Genomic DNA, 25,170 nt, shown 5'->3' with positions numbered 1-25,170 from the left:
TAAGACTTAGGTTAAGGTCTTTAAAAAACTAATTAGGTAAAAGAGGACATGTGGGTTAGAAGTTTCTTCAGGGCTAAGTGAATATGATAATACTGAACTCCACTTAGAATTACATCTCTAAGAATTATCAAGAATTATATCTATAATTATATCTCTAATATCTTCTAGGCCATGAATATACTAGTTCATCCATAGAACAGATATAGGTAGCTATTATGAATAAACTATTACAGGGGAGTCAAAAAGATAATAATAATAAATGAACGTTTTAAATGAAGAAAACCCCTCACCTCTCTAAGAAAGAAAAGAAAGCAAGAAAAGAAACACATGAGCCTCAATTTCACTAGCATGTTGTGTCTGGGTTACTGCCAAGTATCACAAACCACATTTGATATTTTGTGTTTTTGGCTGACTGGCACCAGAATATCTTTGAAGGGAGTGGAGAGGGAGAGCTTCAGGAACAGCAGGCAAGAGCTTTTCAGAGTCTGGCTGTATCTTTTCTAGTTGATCATCATTACAACATTGGAAGTACTTCAATTACAAAACAAATCAATGATACACGGAGGCAGTAATAGCCAAAAATATACCCCAGGAAAAGCCAGGCTTGGAATTCTTTTGGCTTAGGCTAGGAAAAGCTAGTTTCTTACCCATCAGCAGACAAGAACAACTTGTACCTATGCCATGGCACTGAACAACACAGTTTTGTCTCAAGAAACAGCTTCTAATCTCTGATCATTCACAGCACATTATATGCTTTAGTTCAAGAGGGAAGAGAAAGGATTACCCTAAGTCAGAAGACGGTGCCTAAAATGTGAAGGCAGATGAAATCAGGAATCTCCCCAAACTTGGCTCGGCACATTAAAATTAGTCACTGTCTATAAAGAAACTGCCAAGACTGCTGAGGATGTGAAAGTTAATACCGTCCTGATGTAAACTATCCCCCATCCTCCGTTGCCACTCCCCCTAGATAGCTATTCCAGAATGCTGATTTCTACCAAAATGTTTCGTTTTGGAACAGGGATTTCTTAAGTCTGAAATTGCTCAGCCTCTATGACTTCCTTACCAGGCTGTCTTTAGTGCAGTGATTTAACTTAGATAAGTGGATTTTTTGTTTGCACTTTTGAAATAGCTAGAGAGTTCTCCTTAGCCTTACTCATATGATTGCATGAGATGAAATATAAGGTAAAAACTCTTCACTGGTTCTGACCAGGATGAAAGCTAAATTTTAGGTAATTCTTATTAGGCTCTGTGATAGAACATTTTTGTATGCTCTTGTCAGTACAATTAACAATAAAAAATAAAGGTAAATCATTATGTAAAGGAAATATAGAGCAATCTTTCTAAAAAACACAGCAACAAATAATTCATAAGTGACTGCAAAATCATTACCTCTGCTCTCTGTGTTCTGGGAAAAGCAGTTGATTTTTCTATGGCATAAACATCCACCAGGTAAAGACACGCTCCTTGCTCCCGGTCCAGAATGGCTGCAGTCTGAATCACACCCGTTTGTCGTCCAATAGTAAAGAGACGTCCAACAGTTTTTTCTTCACAACGGACTGAAACAATGTAATACTCCACCGGGGCTTCAGATCCTCTGGGGCTAGCTGCTTCTATTGATATTACGTTGGTGCCAATGGGTTCGCCTTCCTTCAAAATAGTTATATATTTGGGTTGCGTAAAAACAGGTCCATCAAGGCCTTGAAGAATGATGGTCAATTCAGTGGTTGATTTCCTCCTCTCAGGGCCAAGGTCTGTTGCTGACACTATGAGATTATAGATCAGCTGAGAAGGCACCAGCGCCGAAGCCACTCTCAGGTCTCCACTGTAACGATCCACGATGAAGGTGTCTGTGTCCCCATTGATGATCTCATACTCCACCTCTCCGTTGGCCCCTTCATCTGGGTCAGCCGCCATAATTGTCGTCAGAACAGAACCAATCACAGCTGAAGGGTCTGCAGCAAGGGCGTTTTGTGATATAAACATGGGAACATTGTCATTGAGGTCTGTAACCAAAATGGTCACGTTTTTCAAAGCATACCTTCTGGTTTCTATAGGCACTGCTTGATCATTGGCTTTTACAGTTAGCTCAAAGAGATTAGCAAATTCCCGATCTATTTCAGCATTAGTATATATAGTGCCCTTGACTTCATCTATGCCAAAGTGGTTGCCCCTTGGCATCTGCTGAATGATCGTATAGGAGAGTTGCCCATTAATGTCCGCATCAGGGTCATGTGCAGTCACTGAAATGACAGACGTTCCAATGGGAATGTTCTCAACAATAGACTTGAAAATATCCCCAGGAGGAAAGCTAGGAGGATTGTCATTGAAGTCTCTCACGTGTATAACCACTGACATCGTAGATGAACGAGGAGGCCTTCCTTGGTCTTTTGCTGTTATATTTAATTTGTACAAAGACTGTGTTTCAAAGTCCAATTTTTTGGCAAGAAAAATACTCCCAGTGTTGGGGCTAATGCTAAAAGTCCCATGGTTGTTAGTCCCAGTAATACTGTAATGTAAATCAGCATTGTCACCTGAATCTGAATCAGTGGCAGTAACAGAGGACACGAGTTCACCAATTCTCATATTTTCCAAAACGTCAACAAATAGAGTTGATTTAGGGAAGGAAGGGGTATTGTCATTTTCATCTAAAATATCAATATTTAAGGTACAAGTTGAATTGAGGGAGACTGCCCCTGAATCCACCGCTTGAATTACAAGGGAATAGGTAGCTGTTGCTTCGTAGTCTAAGGTGCCAATCAGTGTCACCTGACCAGAGGTACTATCTATGGCGAACTGTCTCTCTTCATTTCCTTTTATTACAGAATAATGAATAAGTCCATTACTACCTTCATCAACATCTGAGGCCGAAACTCTTAAAACCTGGGTCAGGTTGGCTGCTGACTCTGATATTGTAGCTTGGTAAAAGTCTTTTAAAAACTTGGGAGCATTATCGTTTATATCCTTCATGTACACATGTACGGTGGCCTGATCCTTGAGGGGCTGAGGGAGCCCCTGATCTGTTGCAATGACTGTAAAGCTAAACACTGCAGTCCCCCTCCGCCTCATAAGAGACTCCCTGTCAAACTGATGAGTATTTGTAATTTCCCCACTAACTGCATGCAACTCAAAATCTGGCTGCACCGTTTCAAAAGAATACCTTACTTCTCCATTTGGCCCAAAGTCTTTATCTATAGCACTTACTTTGCCCACAAATGACCCTGCTCTCTGTTCTTCTTCAAAGTAAAATGTGTAATTGGTACTGTTAAAAAGAGGTCTGTTATCATTTACATCTTCTAAAATTATAGTAACATTCACAGTAGCACTAAGGGGTTCCACTGCTCTGTCAGAAGCAACCACCAGTAAAACATATCTGTCTTGAAGTTCACGGTCCAGTTCACTTTTTATATACAATTGACCATCTGGGAATATGCCAAAAGCATCCCCTGTATTTCCTTCAGCAATGCTGTATGCAATTTCCCCATTTGCTCCTGAATCTTTATCAAAAGCTTGCACTTTAAAGAATCGAGAATTCACAGGTTCTGACTCAGAAAGGGTGACCTCATATGAAAGCTGGTCAAACACTGGTGGGTTGTCATTCACATCATGGACATAAACTGTTAAGATGAAACTAGAGGAGAGCTGGGGAACACCCAGATCAGATGCCAAGATCTCTATCTGGTAGGAACCAGCATGGACATCCAGGGGACCTAGCAGACTAATGTTACCATTCTTTTCATTGATAGCAAAGAGGTTCTTGGGGTTTTGCTTCAGGCTATAGAGTACCATGCCATTGACACCTTCATCAGGGTCCATAGCTTTGGCTTGGAAAATGCTGTGACCTGCCTGCCAATTCTCCACCACATTCACACTCTCTACTGCCTGAAGGAAATGGGGAGAGTTGTCATTTAAATCCTTAACTGTTATGTTAACCACAGTGTCTCCAGTTATGGTGCCCCCACTGGCTACTACTTTCAGCTGATAGAAGGATTGCTCTTCTCTGTCAATCACACTTGCTGTGGTAAGCTGCCCAGTGACCTGGTTGATAGCAAACATACCTTTCTGATCCCCAGTAGTAATGAGATAAGTGATGTTGGAATTGAGATCCATGGTGGATGCAGACACACTACCCACATGATATCCCAGAGCCACATTCTCAAAGACCACGAAGCTATAGGCAGCCTGGCTGAATACAGGTGGGTTGTCTTGAGTGTCCAATACAGTGATGGTGACTATTGCCTGGTTGGGAGACTGTAAATTGCCACCATCAGTAGCCACTATTTGCAACTGGTAAGCAGTTTTTTCTTCTCTGTCTAGGGCCATTCTTGTAGAAATAACCCCACTCTGAGCATTGACCTGAAACCGAGACCTGTCCCCAGCTGACATACTATATTTGACAGTCCCATTGAGACCCAAATCTGGGTCAGTGGCAGACACTGTGGTGATGTAGCTACCTCCAGGCTCATTCTCCTGAATATGAGCAAAGTACTGGACAGGGTAGAACACAGGGCTGTTGTCATTAATATCCAGAAGACTCACATTTATACGAGCCATTGATGACTGGGGAGGGGAGCCCAGATCCGTGGCCAGAACCAATAGGGAGTAGAAAGCTTGCTCCTCTCTGTCCAAGGAGGAGATAGTACTCAACCTCCCAGACACAGGATCCAGTCGGAATGACCTCTGGTCAGTCTCAGCCTCTTGTAGGGAGAAACGCACTGTCCCATTGTCACCCAAGTCCCCATCAGTTGCCCCAAGCACCAGGAGTTCTGTCCCTGTAGGAGCATTCTCAACCACAGACACCTCATATCCTTCCGGCTGGCTAAACACTGGCTTTTCATCATTCACATCCAATAGAGTTACTACCAGCTGGGCATAGGAAACTTTGGGGTGAACTCCCTGGTCCCGAGCACTGATAGTTCAGTACAATCTGAGAAGCAAGTTCACGGTCCAAGCCCCCAGCAAGCCCAGTGGTCACCAGGCCGCTATGTTCACTGATGTGGAACCAACCTAGTCCATTGCCAGAGACGATGCTGTAACGCAGATTAGCATTGAGACCAGAGTCGCCGTCAGTGGCAGATACTCCACTCACATAGCTTCCTGGGGGCGCCTCCTCGCTCAGGTTCACTCGGTACACTTGCTGTGCAAAGACGGGAGGGTGGTCATTGATGTCATTGACGAAAATCACCAAGCTTGCCACAGAAGAGCGCGCCTGGACCGCTGCGCCAGGGGGCGCCCCGTAGTTATCAGAGACAGAAACTGTTAGGTTGTAAGAAGGGATGCGCTCCCGGTCCAGGGCGCTGGCTACTTTGATGAGGCTCAGGTTCGGCACTTTGCTGCTCTGCACCTCAAAGTGGCGCTGCTCATTGCCCCCAAGAATCTGCACAGAGATGTTCCCGTTGGCCGCGGGGGAGTCTGCGTCCGTCACGGTGAGCAGAGCCACCACAGTGCCCACTTGAGCGTTCTCATCTACGGAGGCATAGCGTGAGGTGGCAGGGAAGTAGCGGAATTTTACCACGGGGTCGTTGTCGTTGACGTCCAGCAGCTGAATCAGCGCCTCGGCGCGCCCAGTGAGGGAAGGCACGCCTCGGTCCATAGCCTGCACGGTAAGCGAGTACTGGCGCCGGGCCTCGAAGTCCAGGGGCTCCCGCACCGTGATAAGCCCCGTTTCGGGGTCCATTTGGAACGGAGTCCCCTCGTCCTGCAGCCGATAGCGGATATCCGCGTTGGTGCCCTCGTCCGCATCCGCCGCCGCCACCTGGAGGACGCTGGAGCCCACCACCGCGTCCTCAGGCACCCCCGCCTGGTAGTGGGAACTGCCAAAAACCGGGGGATTGTCATTAATGTCCTGCACAGTCACATTTACCTGAAGGTAGCCCCGCCGCTTCGGCTCGCCCTTGTCCTCCACTTCCACCAGTAGCTGGTACTGTGGTGTGACCTCGCGGTCAAGCCCACCCTTAGACACCAGATGCAAGAACGCGCCCTCGCCACTCGGGTTCAGGGTGATGTCCAGGCGGAAGCGGCCCGCCTCGTTGCCCTGGATGATGCGATAGGAGCGGTGGTCCACACCATTGGAGCCGATATCCGAGTCGGTGGCCGTATCCAAGATGACTTGCCGCCCGCTGCTACTGTCCTCCTTGAACGTGACCACAATCGAAGGGTCCGGGAAGACGGGGGCGTTGTCGTTGAGGTCCTGCACCAACACTCGCACTTCGGTGGGGTAGGTGGGCGAGCTGGAAAGAACCACCAGGTTGATCACGTCGCTGGGTAGGCTCTCGCGGTCGATGGTGGCAGTGGTGTACAGGGCTCCGGTGCTACTGTTTATGGCAAACAGGGCGTGGCTTTCGCTGAGCCGATAGGTGAAGCCTGGGCGCGTCTGGATGGTACCCACCAGCGTGCCGGGAGGTTGCTCCTCCAGCACCTGAAACACCTGGCGCTGCTCAGCCCCGCTGACACGGGCTGGCCCCGGGAGTAGTGACCACAGCCAAAAGATGCGAAGGAGCTGAAATAATGATAAAGGGGGCAGCGGGAGCCACGGGCGGCCAGGAGCCCTGTCTGCTGCCAAGTCCATGGTCCTGGCTCCCTGGAACGGCGTGATAAAGAGAAGGAAGAAGTGAGGCAAAAAGTGTGATGATGACAGGGATTAAGCAGCCCTAGCAAACATGCAGCAGATGGCTCTGTCTGAGAGCTCTGCTATTTCAAAGAACCTCCAGCCCAGCAGAAGCAAGTCGCATCCGCAAAAGGCTCCAGGTAGCCATTTGGACGCTTACTGGGAGAGAGATGCCTTGAGGAAAAGCAGCAGGGCATTCCTCTGGACACTCCTGTCTCCTGTGCTTTGATGAGTTCCCAGAAAAGTTTCTCAAACCTCCTACATTTTCCCCCTTCACTTTGTTTTTGAATACAGAGTCTGAGCTTTTTCGCCCGGGTAGATGTGAGTTGCGAGAGATTGCCTGTAGTTAAGGTATATGAGGAATCATTGCAAACAACTGTCTCAGAAACTTTAGAACTTACCCACGGCGAAGAAACTGAAGAGGGAAGGACAACCGTCCGTAGCGATGTGTGGAAAAAACGACTACGCACGGGGAAGGGGGCGACGGGGAACCGAGAGATTATCGAATTCCTTTCCCAAAAGCCGAAGAAAAGGGACTTCGAGTCCCCACTCCTCAAGAACAAGGCTGCAACGCCCCTCCAGCAAGGCTGCAGAAGTGGCCGCTGAGGCCCAGGCGGCGGCGTCTGAGCGCGGGCAGCGAGCAAACTGCGTTCCAAGCGCTCGCGTTGGCGCTAGGGCTCCGGTACCCGGGAGCGCTCAGCTCCGTCCCTTCTCTTCCAGCAGCCGCCGCCGCCGCCCCTGCTGCTGCTTCGAACCCGTAGTCGGGCTCAGGCAAAATCCAGAGCTTCTAGGCATTTTAAAATTTATTTATTTATTATTTTTACCTCTGCTGGGACGCCTGTCGACCCATTATTTGTACATCCAAATCGAGCGCCGGTCCCCCTTTCTTCTCGGCCTCGCCGGGGTCGGGCAGGAGCAGCGCTCCCCTCCCCTCACCATGCCAGGAGGCTCCTTCTCCCGCGCCCCAGTCAGAGAAGCCCACTCTAGTGCGCCTCGCCCCTGACCTCGTGCCCTTTGCTTTTATTGTCCCGTGTCAGTTTCACTTTGTAATCCACAAGGCTTTTTGTTTGGGGCGGGGTGGGGGTGGTTGGTCCCTCTTTCTCCTTCACTGTTGGTGGTGGAGGCGGGTAAGTCGACGCTGGGCTGTGGCGACGCCTTCAGCAGCTCCGGACCGCGGCTGTCAGCGCTCTCCCTCTCGCCTGCCTGGGCTGAAGGTAGTACCGCCGTGGAGCTGGAGCTCAGCGAGCCCCTCTCAACCTCCGGCTGGTCCCTCACACTCTCCCCGCCCCTTCCCCGCCGCACGCGCGCGCGCGCGCGCGCACACACACACACACACACACACACACACGCACGCACGCACACACACAGAGCGCGTCGCCGAAACACAAACAGAGGGGGAGGGAAGACCGCAAGCTGGAGCAGGACTCAGAAACTTTGCTCGCCACTCATTGATCCCCGCACTTTAGTTCGCCCGGACTCCCCCTAGCTCCCGGTGCTGTCACCTACTGCCCCTCCCTTACCCCAGCCCCATTGGGCCGGAGCTGAAGCAGCCCCGCCTGGCACTCCTACCGCGAGCGCTCTCCGCCTTTTTCGGCTTCGGACTGGCTTCTCGGGATGCTAATCACTCCAGTCTCCCGGAGGACTGTAGGCGGTCGGGTGTGGGAGCCCGGCGAGTAGGAGGCGCTGAGAAGGGGGGTGCTTTTTTTCTTTTTCTTTTTGGTCAAATCTTGGCCGGCGTCTGAGCAATAACAGCAAAAAGCCTCCGCAGGATAGATGGGGGTGGGGTCAGGTTTGCAGATAAATAACTTTAGTGGCGGGGTCTGGGGGAAGACCGTTAGGTTGTTATGCTAGTAATAACTCAGAGGTAAGGGGGTCGAGAGAAATAAAAGAAAGGCGGGGGGTGAGGGTCTGTTAGAGCAGGAGGAAGGATTAAGCAAAGCCTGTCTGGGAATGCACAGTGCAGATTTGCTTTAACCGTTTCCTGCCCCTTCTCTTTCGATCGGAGGGGAAGGAGCTGCGGTACAACATTACGCGACAGAATCCAAATCAAATTTCCCCATTCTTCCTCCAACTACAGAGTGAGCTAAGTGCGGTGTAGGGCGAGCTAAACCCTAAACCTGCACCCATTTGCCCCTCCCCCACTTCCAGGTGACTCGGGGCACCAAGGCCTCGGTACTGACCGAGCTTTGGATTTCCTATAGGAAAAGCCAGGGGAACTCTGTTTTGTTTCCCTTCCCAAATGGATCCCAGGTGCCAGTAGCCAAACCTTAGAGTTTCAACAATAACAATGGGAGCCCTTTGGAAAGATGGAGAACTTTTCCTATTGCGAAGTTTGGAATTTAGATCTCTGTTGGAGTATTTCCTCCTAGACATTTTATAGCCAAAGGAATCCTGATGAAGTTCCATTCCTTTTGATTTGTTTTGGTTTTCGCCTGGGGGAAATGATGGATATGAGAAAAATAGAAATAAACAGAATGAAATTTAAAATTTTAAAAATATCTACGTGCCACGCAAGGCACTCGGATCAACTCCCCTGTTATTTACTGTAGGTAATTTTTGTGGTATCATGTATAACTTCAAAGAAAAAAAAATGACCAGGAATCAGGTCAGTATTCTTTCTTTAAGAGAAAGTGTTTAGAAAATAAGAATTTAAGCCAAGTAATGCAAATATAAGGCATATGTCATACATTTCAGCCACAGTGACCCCTCCAAATTTAAAACTTTTCTGAGCTCGGAGATGATTCAGCCATGGATAAATACTGCCCTCTGCTGTTCTCTGTGAATCTTACATCTTTCGTCGTCTGGTTTCTTGCTTAAAATAAAACGCAGAGACTACAGGATCTCGTTACAAGGCTAATTCCTCTTCTTGCCTAGGGATAGTAGCAAAGAAAAAAGATCTTTAGGAATCTCCTAGTGCCTTTCTTTAAAAAAAAAAAAAAAAAAAAAAAAAAGCAATAGGTTAGACAGCAAATTCAAGCCCTCCGACGCAGACAGCCTGTAACCCAAAACTGATACACTGAAACCTGAACACTAAAAATCACCAATTCCTTTGTTTAAGTCAGAACATTCACTTCTGCAGTTTCCTCTACTGGACAAAGCCATGCATTACAGTATATATAATGAGTGAATTGGAAACAGACAAGAAAGTTGAATTTCACTATTTTTGTATTTTCAGGACTTGAAAACTTGTGAAAGCATTAGAAGCTATTCTTTTCAAAGAGAGACGTTTTTAAGCCTTTTCTCAAAACTCATATATCTGTCAATAAATTACAGTCTTAATATCATTATTTTGGTGTAATTCAGCCCACAAAGATTTGTAGATTCCCTAAGGTAGAACCAGAAATGTTTACAAACCATGTCTCTAATGTGTGATTTTAAGCGAATATTAGAATTTTCCTGCTTGTTTGTTGTTGTTTACTAATGCACCACAATTTAGTTATTCAGGTAGGGAAGAGTAGAAAGAAAACATTTAGATATGTGTAGGAGGTCAAGTACCTGTTTTTTGTTTTCTTGTTTGTTTGTAGAGCCTGTGGGATAATCTTCATATTTAATCTCAATAGTATTAAATTTGCATCATTGTAGTGGGTTTAATTTGGGGGAAATAGGTGAAAATCATTCATTTTGTGGAATGAGAAGTTTAATAACAAGATATGATAAGGTTAAAGAATACAGAAAATGTATATATACTCAGTATGTAAAATAACTTTTTGAACAATTATGAAAGAAGACTATCAAAAGTGATTTAGACAAAGGCATGGCTATTTAAATAAACGGAAGCCTTCCATGATAACTACATTAAGGTAACATTTATTTATAGATAAAACCTACACATAAAATTGCAATCTGTGTACACATAGATACATAGTTTAAGGTATGATATAGAGAATGATTTAAGTAAGAGACAAGGACTGAAGTTTTTATTATATTTAATTTTTCTCATTTGGATTTCAGACATTGTGGTAATATAATGCATGATAAGAAGGATGTCCCCAACAAAAGAAAATGAAAGAAAATAGGTATACAGATATTGTATGTGTGAAACAACAAAGTTTATTTTTGATTTTCTACCAAAAGCTTAATTATTTTAAGAATAGGATTACTTAGTGAAAGCTATCTATAAACATGAAATTATATGCTTCTAGGAGAGAAGATATTCATCCATTTTAATAGACTGTAGGGGAAAAGTGTATTTTTTTATGATCAGGTATGAAAGAAACTAGAGAATACAGCTCATTTGAACTTTAGAGCATATATTAAAACAAATAGCTTCTGTAACAATGTTACTCTTATCTGCACGCGTTTGCCACCTTTACTTCATTAAATGTCTGAACTAACTTTTCCCCCCATGTTTTAGATCCTAAGTGAAGAAGCTTAGGTTAATCACACTCTACAATTCATAGAACATTAGCAACATCGTCCCAGAAAAGGATTCTCCTTCCTGCTTCCTCCTTTGCTACCCTCTTCATCATTCCTCTCTTCTCCCCTTCCTCCCGTCTTCCTTCCCTCTTCCTTCTCTCCCTCTTGTTCTCTTCCTCTTCCTGCCCCTCTCTTCCTCATCCTCCTCTCCTCTTCTCCCCTCCCTGCCAATTCCTGTCCTTCTCTTCCCTTCCCTCCACTCCCTCCTCTCCCGTCCTCTCCCATCCTTCCCCTCCATGTCCCTCACTTCACTCGTTCTGTACTTTGCTCACCTCACGTTATTCAACCTTACTCTTCTCTCCTGTCCTTACCATTCTTCATGCACATTGCAGGACCCCCAGCCATAAACATTCTAATGAGTGAAATGTGTACATTTTGGTTCCACGTTTTTACAAACTATGTATTATTTAGTTGTCCCGTATTTTTAATTGAGATAAACAGTTTTGGGTTATACTGTCTATGTGTCTCATTTTGGTTTTTTATCTTTTTTCACCAAGCACTATTTTTAAGGTTTATACATGTTGTTATGTGTACATCTAAATTGTTGTTTCTGACTTTTGCCTTTTACTGTAAGGGGTGTATCCATTACTCCTTAACTTGTCCAGTTTGCCTCCAACTCCCTGATATCACAGATTAGTCTGCAATGAGCAAATGGAAATGACTATTTGGGGGATATGTAGTGGGGAATGGAAGAGGCTACCATTCCATATCTGAAGTGAATCGCTGATTGCTGAAAAAGAAAGAACCATATTTGTAGGACACAGTGTTTCTGAGCCAGAAGAGAACTGATCCTAGGTAGGGGGAAGCATGGAGTTCACAGATGGCAGATTTTCAGAAGTGGGAGAGTTAGGTATTGGTTAACTTTTAGCTGTGGAATTGAAATGCTAGACTGTAGTTTTTTCAGATTGGCTCATAGTAAATTGTTTCCTTGTGTGATTGAATATGTTTGAATATGAACTGGTCATTTCAATTGGCAAGTTATTTGTAATATTCCTTGAGGCTTAAGACTGGTGTATTCCTGAAAAGAGGGGCTGATTACGCTTCCAGTAGGTACTTGTAGGTTATTACTAGTCCGCAACAACTACTGTTTCCATTGAAGCTAAGATGCCAACACTAAAAGAGCAACAGTATTTTATGAATCACTAAGTGATGCTGCCAAGTAAACCATAAAAAATGCTTTTTCATCACTTCAGATTTTTATTTAAAGGGTTTAACTCTCATTTAGATTGTTTTTAAGTCATTCTTCTATATATATAAAAAGGAAAGCATAAGCAAAATAAATTGAACAAGGCACTGTTAGATCTTTTTCACACTGAAAATCCAGTTCAAAGTAGTACAGCATTTATTGAAAAAGTGCTCCGTTTTGTCTCTTTGATCTTTTTCTAACATACGAACACTGCATGTTTGATGTTTATGTACAGACAATGATAATTAAATCACAGTTGCTGCCAGGCCTTTAGCAAATATAACACACATCCTAACTATCCTAACTGCTAAATGTTAAAATGGGACGGAAAAAAAAAAAAAAGATTGAACCTTAGAATAATTAAATATGATGAATTTACAATTTGAGGGGTTTTTTTTCTTTCCTATACCCCCTTAGTAATGTGATTTTTGAGAGCTACCTTGTGGCTTCAGCTTATTAGGGATGGATTCCCCCTTCTCCACTTCTCAGTCTAATCAGTGCCAAGGCAATTACATTTTCTGATTTTGGGAAAAGGTAGGGTGACTAGATATATCTAGGTATGTGGATAACTAGTTATCTTAACCGAGGACTTAGGATTTGGGAGCTCCAGCATTAATATGAAAAGTTTCCTATTAAACTCCATACCCTCAGAGAAGTCTAGGCTTTTTCTCTTAGCTCTCACACTTTACCATACCTAAAACTCAAAGTTCTTATTTAGGAAGTTTGGCAAATATCCTCAGAGCAAAAGCTACTTCAGTGTTGAGTTTACCTCTCTGGGTTCTCATCTAGACCAGATATGGTAATTCCTAACAATCAGATCACATCAGCTCTTTGATCTTTTAAGAAAATCTTTAAAAATTTAGTAATCTTAGTGGTTTTTAATAGTAAATAATAGCCTGGCATATTACCAAAATAGGAAGTCTACCTCTATTATTTCTTCAAGTATTTTCTGTATGTTTTTCTGCCTTCAGGAACTCTTATTTGGTACTTTTCCATAAGTCAGATCTCTTTAGCTTCTCTGACTATCTTCTGGGAAAATTCCTAAATCTGATGTTCCAGCTCACTAATTCGCTCTTCAGGTATAGCCAATCTACCACTGCTTAATCTTTTGTTTTCTTTATATCAGCTCATATTTTTTTTCATATTGGCCAAATATTTCTACTTCTTTCATTTTTAGATGAATTTAATTCTTGTTTTGTATTGACAATATCTCTCTATCCATTAACCATCTCTCTGTGCTGAGGAGGGATCAAAGACCAGGACTCAGTCTGAGTTTAAAGAAGGGGTTGGCAAAATCCATCTATAAAAGGGCAGATAGTAAATATTTTAGGTTTTGAAATCCATTTCAACTTGCCCCTGCAATGTGATTTAGCTATAGATAATACAGAAATTATTGGGGATGGCTGTGTTCCAATAAGACTTTATTTACAAAAACAGGAAGCAGGCCCAATATGGCCAGTTGCTGTCATTTGCTGACCAGTGTTTTAGAGCATAGGAGACAAGCTTTGTACTGAAAACTCTATCAGATGACCACTGTTAATCATTCTCATTTGTAATCTTTTTTTTTTACATATATGTATACATAAAGTCAGTATTTTGAATACAATTCAAAGTTTCTGTCTGTTTTACATCAACTGAATTTTTTTTCCTTTTACCTTTTGACCTTCTGTAATCTTAAATTTTAAACTATGAGGTATAGTATGATTGAGAAGTGACAATCTCCCTAAATTGTAATCCACAGTCTTGGAAACTTTTAGAGAGTAAGATGGGATATTCAATGCCTAAGGGCAGTTGGTGAGAATGCATTTACTTCATGAGAACACCGATGTCTTGGCTGTTGCTGCCAATTTTGGTGGAGAAGCAGGCAATAATTGTCTCAAGGCGACATAGGGTAGAGACAAAAGCTATTTTTTTCTAGACATTTTTTCTATCTAGTCTTTATAAAATTTTTCTTGCCCTAATTATTTGATACTTAGCTTTCGCCTTTCATTATTCATATCTCCTTGTTATATTATACATGTATATAAATGTAATTATATAATATATGTGTTTACCATTTTTTTTCTGGCCAGTGTTCAATTTTCAAAGATTATGGAACCACCCATGTATGTAAATAAATCTGAAACTACATGATGGAAACTAAAGTCATATTTTTTAACATCACACTTAGGGGAGAAACAAAATGAAGGGTTAGGTTTAAAATCCTTCATAATATAGTACATGTGAGTATGTGAGCAAACCCACTGGAATGGAAATTGCTTATACTAAATGTGAGAGTAGGTTTCTGAATATTGTGGCATTTGCCACAAACTAGTAATTACCTACCATAATTTGGAGAAACTGTTCAGTCCAACAACTGTTTGTGACAATCTACTCTTTTGTTGAAATATATAATATGTCAAGAGTTGATCACAGTTTAATCTTTATTGGGTATAGGTATCCAATTTATCTCAAACTAAAAATATTAATTAGGGTAATAGTGACTTCGTAAACATTAAAGTGAATCTGACATTAAATTTTATGTTAGAATGTAGAGAATTAAGTATATACATTCCTCTAATATATATAAAGTGTATATATTTGTCATGTCAGAAAAGTGTTAAGTAAAATAGTGTGATATTCAGTCTAGGTTTACTAGAATTTTAACATATGAAAACGTTTGAAAATACAGAACAATTTGAACTGTAACTTCTATCATCAACAGACGGGTGGAGAGTCCTACCAGAAGAGTTGATGCTAAGAAAACAAATAATCTTGACCCACAGCTAACATTGTATCTTATTTTCTATTTTAATTTTCTTTGAAATGCTGAAATGTAAACTACTGTAACACACCTTTATTTTGTTTTATTGCCTAATGAGCTATTCCATCGCCATTACAATGATCTTATATAAATATTGTTCTATTGGCTGAATAATATTTTGTCACATGAATAGGCCAAAAGTTATTAATCATTCCTTTAATGATGACCTTCATGATTTTTCTAGGTTATCTTGCTATTAAAATTCATTCTTTGATAACCATCACTCACTCCTCCAACAACACTTATTGTAAGGTAACTATGTGTCAGGTACTTTAAAAGCTGCAGAAGAGAGACAATGGTGCATAAGACAGACACAGCTTCTGCCATGTTTAGTCAAATTGCAGATGTTTTTAAAAGAATTTACATTTTTAATGACCCTTATTGCTTATGATTGCCAAGTTACTTTCCAGAAATGATGTACCAGTTTACAATTGAAACCAAAATAGATCAGAGTTTTCCTCCCAACAAAACAAAGAAACAAATGCATTTGAATGCAGCATGTCTTAAATCGTGTCTATTTAAGGGGGATTACAAATGTGTCCTCTTTTAACATGTATTTCTGTTTTATATTTCATATATTAGCTATTTGTTTCCTTTTAAAAAAATATTCATGTTTGCTGTCAGTTGAATCAGTTGGGGTCTCAGATACATACATGTGTATTTTTGGTTGTTGCTGCTATTGTTGTTAAATCCCTTTGTTTTCCTTTATAAACACCTACCTTTCTTTTAAATTTGCAGTTCTTTCCTTTATCTGGAGACTAAATAGGCATTCATAAAACTTTAATGCCCATTGCCTCTTTCTGCTCTTCCTTCTACTTCTTTATCCTAATTAGGTTGTATTGGTTGAAATAATGCTACTAGGGCAGGGACGATAAAGAATTTTCCTTTCTCTGACTCTAGCATGATGACTGAGGTTCAGATTGTATTCAACAAATGTCTGCCCAATTTCATCCCACATCAGGAGCCTACAATTAAAAAATATATATAATTTTAAAAAGCAATAATAAATGGTTAGAATACTGCAGTCTAAAACATTGTTTTCTAAAATGCAGTAAAGTGTGGTGCTCACAGATGATTCCAGGGGGCTCAGAAGAGGATATAGAAATAGTAAAAAAAAATGAGAAATTAAAAAAAAAAATTTCAAAATGAGGGGAGAGTACAGCTCAGTGGTAGAATGCATGCTTAACTGTGAACGAGGTCCTAGATTCAATCCCCGGTACTGCTGTTAAAAAACAAATTAATATAAATACATAAATCTAAAAAAAAAAATCAAGTTACCTGTCCCCCTCAAAAAACAAACAAAAAAAATGAAACTAACCAAACAAACATTTTAAAAAATCAAAGCACTATAATGAGTTTTGTTGCTTGACATTCACCTTCCATTAAAATCTTCCAGCCTGTTCATTTCTAGAGGCTTTTTTCTGACACCCTCTCGTCCATGGTTCTTCATGCAATGGTCCTCTATTTAAATGCATGCCCTTGGAATTTGTTAGGCAGAGGCCGTCTTCATTTGACTTTAGTGCTTTCTCTGCCAACCAGCACGGCCATGGACTGCATCCACACTGGTGGACCAGTGTCCCATCCACGCAAGTAGAGAAGCAACAGTTGTATCATTTGCAGCTGCTACAAATTCCTAACCCCTGGACCACAGTTCCTTTGTAGGTTGGTGAAGAAGTCACAGTGCCCATGTGGGGCATTTCTCTTTTTATCACCATTCCCCAATCATTCTGAAAGCACCCAATTCCCTAAATGTTCTTCTTGATACTTCAGGACCATCTAATAGTTCCTGCAACTGGATGTTGATTGACAGAATTCGCAGGTTATAAAAACTATTCCATTTTCATTTCTCTTTCAAGTAAAGGAGAATTTCTATGGTTGGTATCAGAATGTTTATGTTCTACTGCATGTCTTAGTTTTGAATAGAGAGTGGTCTAAGTGAATAGTCATATATGGCAAGCATAATTCATGGAAAGTTGGTTAATATGATACTGTTTGAACACAATACAGATTTTCTTTAACAAAGAAGATTAAAAGATAAAATTGTTGCTGGTGGATCCAACTGATGGTCCAGGTTCTTGTCTCATCCCAGAAAGAATTCAGAGAAAAGACGTAGAGGTTAAAAAAAGGAAAGTGAGGATTTATTAAAGGATGGTTAATACACTCTCAAGGGGAGAGCGGGCAGGCTCAGGTGAGCAGCTGCCCTGTGTTTCTTTGGGGAGTTAGTTGCATAGGGTGTAAAAATGAATGGGCGGAATATTCATTGAGGAGGGAAGGCCTTGGGGTCATATTTCCTGATTATCATCCCAACTCCACCTTCCCAAAGGGAGGAGGGATTTTTGTCCTTATTTAGTCTGGATTGAAAGTGTCATGGCGTCAGTGCATGATGGATACTTCTGATCTGCAAGGCTAATTTTATTGAAATGAGAGCATAATGAGCAAAAGGTTACATTTGGACACTGGAAGTTCCTGCCTTTTCTCACCTTTCTTTGTTGGTCTCCAGGTCAAAAGGTGTGGCCCCTTATTAGCCCAAAGATTCCTGCTTTTCTTTCTCTGCCCAGGGACCCCCTGGTGCTTACATGAAGTAAGTTTTCCTGCATTTGGCCTGTGCCTCTCCTTTCTGCCCAACTCCTGCCATTTGGTCTGTGTCCCCCTTTCTCTGCTCATATCTAGCTCTCTGCCTGCTCTAACAAAATGAGTCAGAAGTTGTGAACACAATATAATTGTAGTAAAGAAAAAACTCAAAACTTGGCATATACTAGAAGACAAAGGAAAAATAACAGAGGATCTCAGAAGTGCTTAACAATTTTGATATTTTATGGTACTCAAAGCCCTTATTAAAAGAAAGAGTGCATTATCTGTACTATTTAGTTGGAATATTTCAGATGTCTCTAGACTTTATAAACATATCACAACATCTTAATTCTTTGTTTATTTGAATTGCTCCTTAGTCATGTCTCTATTTCATTCTTTTCTTAATCACTGAGTCTGTGATTAAAAATGGCAAACATGTGTTTTGAGAGAAACTAAGCTGTGATTTTGGTTGTGGCTAGTAATTTCAGAGCAGCAGAACATAATAACGCCTTCTTTTCCACCCTTCTCATGAACTCATAACAAGTTTCAGGAAAACAGTAAACACAAAATAAACAAGCAAAGCATAGAGAAATGAACTACTTTACAGTTCAGATCCTTTGTTTGGTTATTCCAAGGAGAGATGTCTGAAGAAACAAACAAAAGTGACGGTTTAATATTTACAAAACATTGTTAAGCCAAAATAACACAGGCAATCACAGATAGGATATTATTGTGGTTGACTCTTAATTTTTGCTCTTAAAGGAAGATCAGCTTTAGAATCTGACACTCATCGGATCTGATCCTACTGACTCTGCTTCCTCCTCTCCACAGGGTCAAGTGAGTTATTTCAGTGTTCAACGATTGACTTCTCCATCTGTGAAGTGAGAGAAATCAGCTCATATGGGTACCGTAAGTCGATTATCACCTGCCAGAGTAGCAGACATATCTCAATTTAATTAGAAAAAGTTCTAGATAAAAGTTAAATACTATTAATCATAGCTACACTGGGAAAAAGTTGAAAATATGATTTCAGTTTTCATGGATGGCAAACCATTTTATTTATTTAAAAACAGCTTTGCATAGTTATATACATAGAATTTCAACAATTATGTTAAATTCCAAAAAACCTTGAAGTAAAAAATAAAAATAATAAAAAAATCAATATATTGACATATTTATGGGTAAAGTCAAATATTATAATATGATTGTATGAAAGAAAATACTAATAGCATATTTTGAAGTGAATTTGAATAAACTCAATGGAGTAGATTCAGACAGAATAACATATTAAAAAATTTAGTTCAAAGAAAATAATCAACTGTATAAAGTTGAAACAGAGCCTAGTTAAGTAGTCATAGTAACACAAATATTTCAGAAAATCTAAGTTTTATTGGCTCCAAATTAAAAAAAAATACATTTGAAAAAATTCTAATATCATGTTAATACTTTCAGTAAAACCAAATATGTCACTGAATATTACTGTATTGCAGTCAAAATACTACTCCGTAGTCCCATTGCTAGTTTTTTGGGAGAATCTATAACAAATTTAAACAATATTTTATAAAAATATTTAGGTGCTTTTTTCAGGAGATTGGTAGAAGTTTACATCAATCATGTTAAGGCAATAGTCCAAACTCTCTCTGATCCCCAGTGGGTCTGTGACTTGTTTTTCTTTTTTAAAGGATTTTATTTAAGAATCACTATGATCTGAGATAAGCATCTTTGCTTTGATAACTTGCGTTTCAGCTTTGCGTTGGAGGATGCGTTATGATTATTGCCTCTTTGTAGATGACTGCCTGCACATGGTAAATCTGTCTGTTTTTATCCCTTTTGATGGTTATGTTTATCATATAATTACACAACTCAAGACATTAAGTTGATGATATTAAGAAGGTTGAATAAGATGATGTAAATGCCCTACTGAATCACAGCCAACTGTTTATTCCTTTAATAATTTTGCCAAAGTTTGTGATAATTTTGCTTGTTTCCAGCATTCTGCATTATAGCAGTTTTGTGCTCGGTGAGTTATAATCCTTACAGTCTTCGAGATACTCTTAGAATTAAGCGCTTTGCCTTCTATCTGTCCTAGAGGTACATTATGACTTTTAGATTGATCGATCAATTGATTGATTTAACAAATGATGATGGAGAGCTGTATCTTCCATGCTGGAAAAGAGAGTCAATGAGATAATGTTTGTAAAATGCTTGGTGCAAGGAAGGGCTCAAAAAATGTTAGCCATTCTTCCTATTCATGGAGCAAAATTCAACAGGAGAGCTCATTTACAGTAAATAAATAAAATCAATCACAGGAGTTATCTTCAGCCTTTAAATTTAAAAGAATGTGATAAAATTCAGTGTATTAGTTATCTCTTGCTGCTTAACAATAATACGAGAGACTTAGTGGCTTTTAAAAAGCACACATTTATTTCCTCACAGTTTAGCTGAGTCCTCTGTTTCAGAGTCTCTCAAAGCAGCAATCAAGGTGCTGGCCAACTGGTGGTCTCATCTGAGGCTCAGCTGGGGAGGAATCAGCTTCCTAACTCACGGTGTTATTGGCAGAATTCAGTCCCTTGCAGTTTGCCAGACTGAGGACCTGCATTTCCTGCCTGCTCTGAACTAGAGGCCACCATCTGCTCCTGGCCACGTGCTTTTCTGCACGTGGCAGCTCACAATACTGCAGTTTGCGTCCAGCAAGAGAAAGAGAGACTCTCTTAGCAAGATACATTACAGTCTTTTGTAAGATATACACATAATCCGATACATCATGTCACTGTTGCCATATTCTGTTCATATTCTGCACATGGCAGCCCACAATACCGCAGTTTGCGTCCAGCACGAGAAAAGAGAGACTCTCTTAGCAAGATACATTACAGTCTTTTGTAAGATATACACATAATCCAATACATCATGTCACCGTTGCCATATTCTGTTCATTAGAAGCATATTCTGTTCGTTCACTTCATTAAGTCCCACCTCCACTGGAGGGGAGGGGACCAGACAAAGCATGAAAACTGGGGGGTGTGGATGTGTCTGCCGGCCACACTCCATAGAACAAAAATTATAAAGCTGTATTTCATTGCTTAAGTTCATTAACGTTCTTCTTGATGCCCTTACATAATGAGACATTTTTGTTTTCTAATTAAAACATATGAGGAAAAAAAAAACAAAACAAAACATATGAGGAACAAAAGCTCTATTGTAGTTTTTAAGTACCAGCACTAGAAGGACATAATGCCTTGGGTTTGAAGAGCACTTTGGATTTCCCAATACATTAATATTTGTGAATAGTATTATTTTAGACTAGAAAATGGAGGGCAGAACTGATACAGATTTCAAGATGAAAACACAGAGTTTAGGATCCGAACGAAGCCTTAATTATAGCCTCTTGCTGTTTATTTGTTGATGAGTTCATTATGCCCCCTTCCCAACTTTGGCCGTTCTTTTAAATAACTTTCGTAGTGAAAAAGAATTTGTACTGGATGGAATGGTGGGTAGGGGAGTGGGCAGTGGCTGGCTTGCACTGTGGCCATAAGCTGTAGGGCTGGGACAGTTAAGTGCAGAGAGCACTGGACTGAAGTCATCAAGATGACATGCACCACAGGTCACCTGGAAAACCTATGCCAAGCATGGATGAAATTAGTGACACAGATCATTTCTTTTTTTTGTTTGAAATACATGTTATGAACTATTTTCTGGAACATGTCTACAAGCAGTGTGTGCAAAAGATCTGGTGGTCAAGAGAATATTTTCACAGGGGACATACAAGACAGAACTCCATGCACAGCCTGGTAATACAGCTGCCTTCTTTTCTCCAAATTGCTTTGCTCATAACTAAGGCTGGATCTCCTGCCCCAGCAATAAACAAATGGCACACATGCTTCTTACAGACCCTTCTCTCTGAAATATTCTCTTCTTGCAGTATTTAACTAGGTTGGGAAGCAGAAGTTCCTTGGTGTCCACGAGTAGCCATCTTATAGCTCTTCATTAATGTGGTTCAGAGTAACATTCATTTGGCAATGACTCCATCAGGGTGGCATATTTAAGTCCACAGAGATTATCATTAATAATTATCCAGACAGCGACTGTCCATGATCAGGTTGATATTTCTATCTTTCACCCACTAGCTGACCCCGACTCAGGTCAACCAGATATGCAGAGAGCATTTGCAAAATGCAGGTGGAACCATAAACATAGTTAAGTATTTATGTATCCATGGAGAGTTGAAACAGCAAGCCTCTTAAAACCAAAGGTGCCGTAGTGTATAAAATGATATTCAGATTCATGAAAAAAAATGCTTGACAGTATTAGAATGTACACCATGTGTTTGTCTGATAAACATAAATTAGAAGACCCTAAGCAATTAGTTTCTCTCCATGAAATCCTTCTGTATGTGATGAATTCATAGGGGAGATGATATCTCATAAAGAGAGGCCAGATGAACAGCACAATAAAAGTCTTCAGGTTACAGAATTCCAATGTTTAAATTCCAATGTGAGAATATGAAAACAAATACATGTACATATATATGTATGGCTGGGACATTATGCTGTACACTGGAAATTGACACATTATAACTGACTATACTTCAAGGAAAAAAAAGGGAAAAAAAACCCCTCCAATATATAAAGAGCTTGCCAATCATCCTTCCTGTGCCTGCAAGAAAAGGAAGAAGAAACTGAAAATTAGTGACTTTTCTTGGACTCATCAAAGACCTGAGATTATAAAGAAACTTGTTACCTTGAAGTCTGGAAAGATGGGCAAATCCAGAGAGTCACAGACGAGATCTGCTTACCTGGAGCAGAAGTTGCTGGAGTCATAAAATGGTAAGGACACTTAAATGGTCATTTTGATGAATTGCTGGAGGCTGAGTGTAGACTAGCATGAGAGTGAAAAACCCATGGGGGCTGAAGTCTTGGATGACCCTCATCCATTCACAGGTTTTATCTCTGGGAGCCCCATGGGGTTTTCAGAGTACACATGCAAATTCTCTAACCTTGTGATGCTGGCAGGAGGAGGGAAAGAGTAATCGTTGTGTAATATGTCCAGTGGATTCTCCATCACTAAGGCGTACTTTTCAAGAGGAAAAGATTTTACCCAGAGCCTTATCCCAGGCAGAGGAAGGGAATTCTGCCCAACCTAGCTCATTCTCGCCTCCCTGTCTAACCTAAGGCATAGGGCAAAGCTCAACAACTAGTGTAGAAACACCAGTCAAGGTCTTAGCCCCGAGCTGCAGGTGCACTAAAAGACGGAGATTTGATCCTAAGATGACAGTATTGGTCCCCTGTCCCACCCTACACCCCTCATCACCCCACACACTGGATTCCAGTAAAATGACAGTACAATACAGCTGACAGAGCTGCAAGATGCAGATGTGCCCTGAGGAGGGAGTACTAAAGCCCAAAGTGAGGAAGGGAGGCAGAAATAAGGACCCCAGAGGAGCAGAAAGCCGCTGGCACCGACAGCTACAGCAAACATTCATTTCTGCCCAGCTCCTATCCAGATTCACATAAATCCTCACAGTAAAGTCCTCTTTGCCTCAGTACCTAGTCCTCAACACAGCATCCCTGGCATCTAACAAAATATTGCAAGGCATATCAATGGGCAAGAAAAAAAATCTGAGACAAAGCAAGAAATAGTACCAGACTGAGATATGTATGACACAAATTTTGGAATTATTACAAATAGAATTTAAAATGACTCATTCATATGAATGCTCCAATTGTAAAAACAAAACAATATCCCAAGATGGATAGCTAATGTAAACAGGCAGGCAGAAACTCTAAGAAAGTATCAAAAGGAAATGCTAGGGTGGGAGGGTAGAGCTCAAGTCATAGAGTGCATGCTTAGCACGCATGAAGTCCTGGGTTCAATCCCCAGTACCACCTCCAAGAATAAATTAATATATAAACCTAATTTCCTCCCATCACCAAATTTTGTTTTTAAAAAAGGAAATGCTAGATATCAAAAACACTGTAATAGAAATGGAGAATGGCTTTAAATGTCTCATCAGTGTGGCCACAACTGAGGAAGGATTTAGGGAGCTTGAAGATAGACCAATGGAAACTTCCCAATATGAAATGCAAAGACTACAAAGAATTTTAAAAAAAGAATAGAGACTCCAAGAACTTGGGACATTTCTAAAAGTAACATATGTGTAGTAGGAATACCAGAATGAGAAGAAAGAAAATGGAGCAGAAGAAATATTTGAAGTAATAATGGACAAAATAATTCCAAAATTATTATCAGACACCAAACTACAGATCCAGGAAGCTCAAAGAATAACAGGATAAATACAAAACAAACTAACTAACTCACAAAACATCCACCTAGGCATATCATATTCATACCACAGAGAACCAAAGACAGACAAAAATCTTTAAAGAAGCCAGAAGGGTGTCTCTATTCTACCCTGGAAAAATCAGTTAAAGGCTGTATTATTTCCAGGCTGTTTCATCATTTTGCATCATACTAGGAGATTTTTTTCAGTGTGAATGATGCTAAATTTGGTTCCCCCCCCCCCCCAGTATTAATGGTGCCAAATAATAGCATCAGATTGTTTTCAATATTAATGATGCTAACGTTGGTTACTTAGTTAAGGTGCTGACCACCAGATTTCTCCATTATAAGGGTTAATCATCTTTTTGAATTAGCGTGTAATCTTTGAAGTAATATTTGGGAAATATTTCAGCATCCGTTGATGATCCCTGCCTGAACTGATTATCTCATCAGGTGTTGCTGAAAGTGATTTTTCTAAATGTGAAATAGTTTATTTCACATTTATTATTGAGAATACTTCCAGAAAGAAAAGCTTTCCATTTGTTTCCTCCAAAAGGCAGAGTAAGTGCTAGTCTTTAACCATGAATTAAGAGTTTTTATATTCAGGTTTTACAATAGTCCTTTTGGGGAGTGGAAACATAGATTCTTTTCTCTTCTCTTCCCTTCCTCTCCCCTCCCCTCCCTTCTACTGTTCTCTCTTCTCTCTCTGATACTGTCTACAAGCACCATTAATGATATATGTATTTAATTAATAGAATATTTTATAATCAAATACACTTACTATTATTTTTATGCTTAAAATGTCCCAAATTTGGACGATGGGAGCCCCATGAAACTAGTTTCTTTGTCCTTTTGACGTCTTTCATTTAGTCCTTCCAGAGGTCAGGGCTCATCTTGCATTTTCCCTGCTGAGATCCCGTATCAGCCATTTCTTCATGGATCTCTGCTTCCCCTTAATGTGAAATTATATTTAGAAACCAAGATCTCTGTGTACATGTGCTCACTGCTTCTGGGTGTTATTGTATCTAAGCTCTCTTAATGTATAGATTCAGAATCTGTATTTGAAAAATAAAATTATGAATTAATTTTTTACTCAAAGACAAAGAATTTTGTTAGTAGCAAAAATCGGAAAACTTTACCTATCATCAACTTTGTAACAAAATTTTAGTACATTTAAGTTAATATTAAACTATTCATTTTTTAACATTATCTCCGATATTACAAAGATTTCAATTCTGCTATTGCCCTCCTTAAAAGTGAATGAGGTGGGGAGGGTATAGCTCAAGTGGTAGAGCGCATGCTTGGCATGCACAA

At 40.7% G+C, this 25,170-nt stretch overlaps 1 protein-coding gene and 1 pseudogene across 1 annotated transcript in view; one reads left to right on the top strand and one right to left on the bottom strand.

Annotated features, from left to right (window-relative positions):
* Positions 1–8,342, bottom strand: part of FAT4 (FAT atypical cadherin 4) — a 156,678-nt gene extending 148,336 nt beyond the window's left edge. The window contains 2 exon segments of the mRNA XM_032463083.1: positions 1,390–4,911; positions 4,913–8,342. Coding sequence (XP_032318974.1) covers positions 1,390–4,911; positions 4,913–6,565 — 5,175 coding nt within the window. The 5' untranslated portion in view covers positions 6,566–8,342.
* A 12,931-nt stretch (positions 8,343–21,273) lies between these two features.
* On the top strand, positions 21,274–21,778 carry LOC116659254 (annotated as a pseudogene).
* The last annotated feature ends 3,392 nt before the right edge of the window (positions 21,779–25,170 follow it).

This window comes from Camelus ferus, chromosome 2, assembly GCF_009834535.1.
Source record: "Camelus ferus isolate YT-003-E chromosome 2, BCGSAC_Cfer_1.0, whole genome shotgun sequence".
Classification (NCBI taxonomy): Eukaryota; Metazoa; Chordata; class Mammalia; order Artiodactyla; family Camelidae; genus Camelus; species Camelus ferus.
The sequence above is the reverse complement of the archived record's forward strand: the minus strand, read 5'-3'. Positions and strand labels throughout refer to the sequence as shown.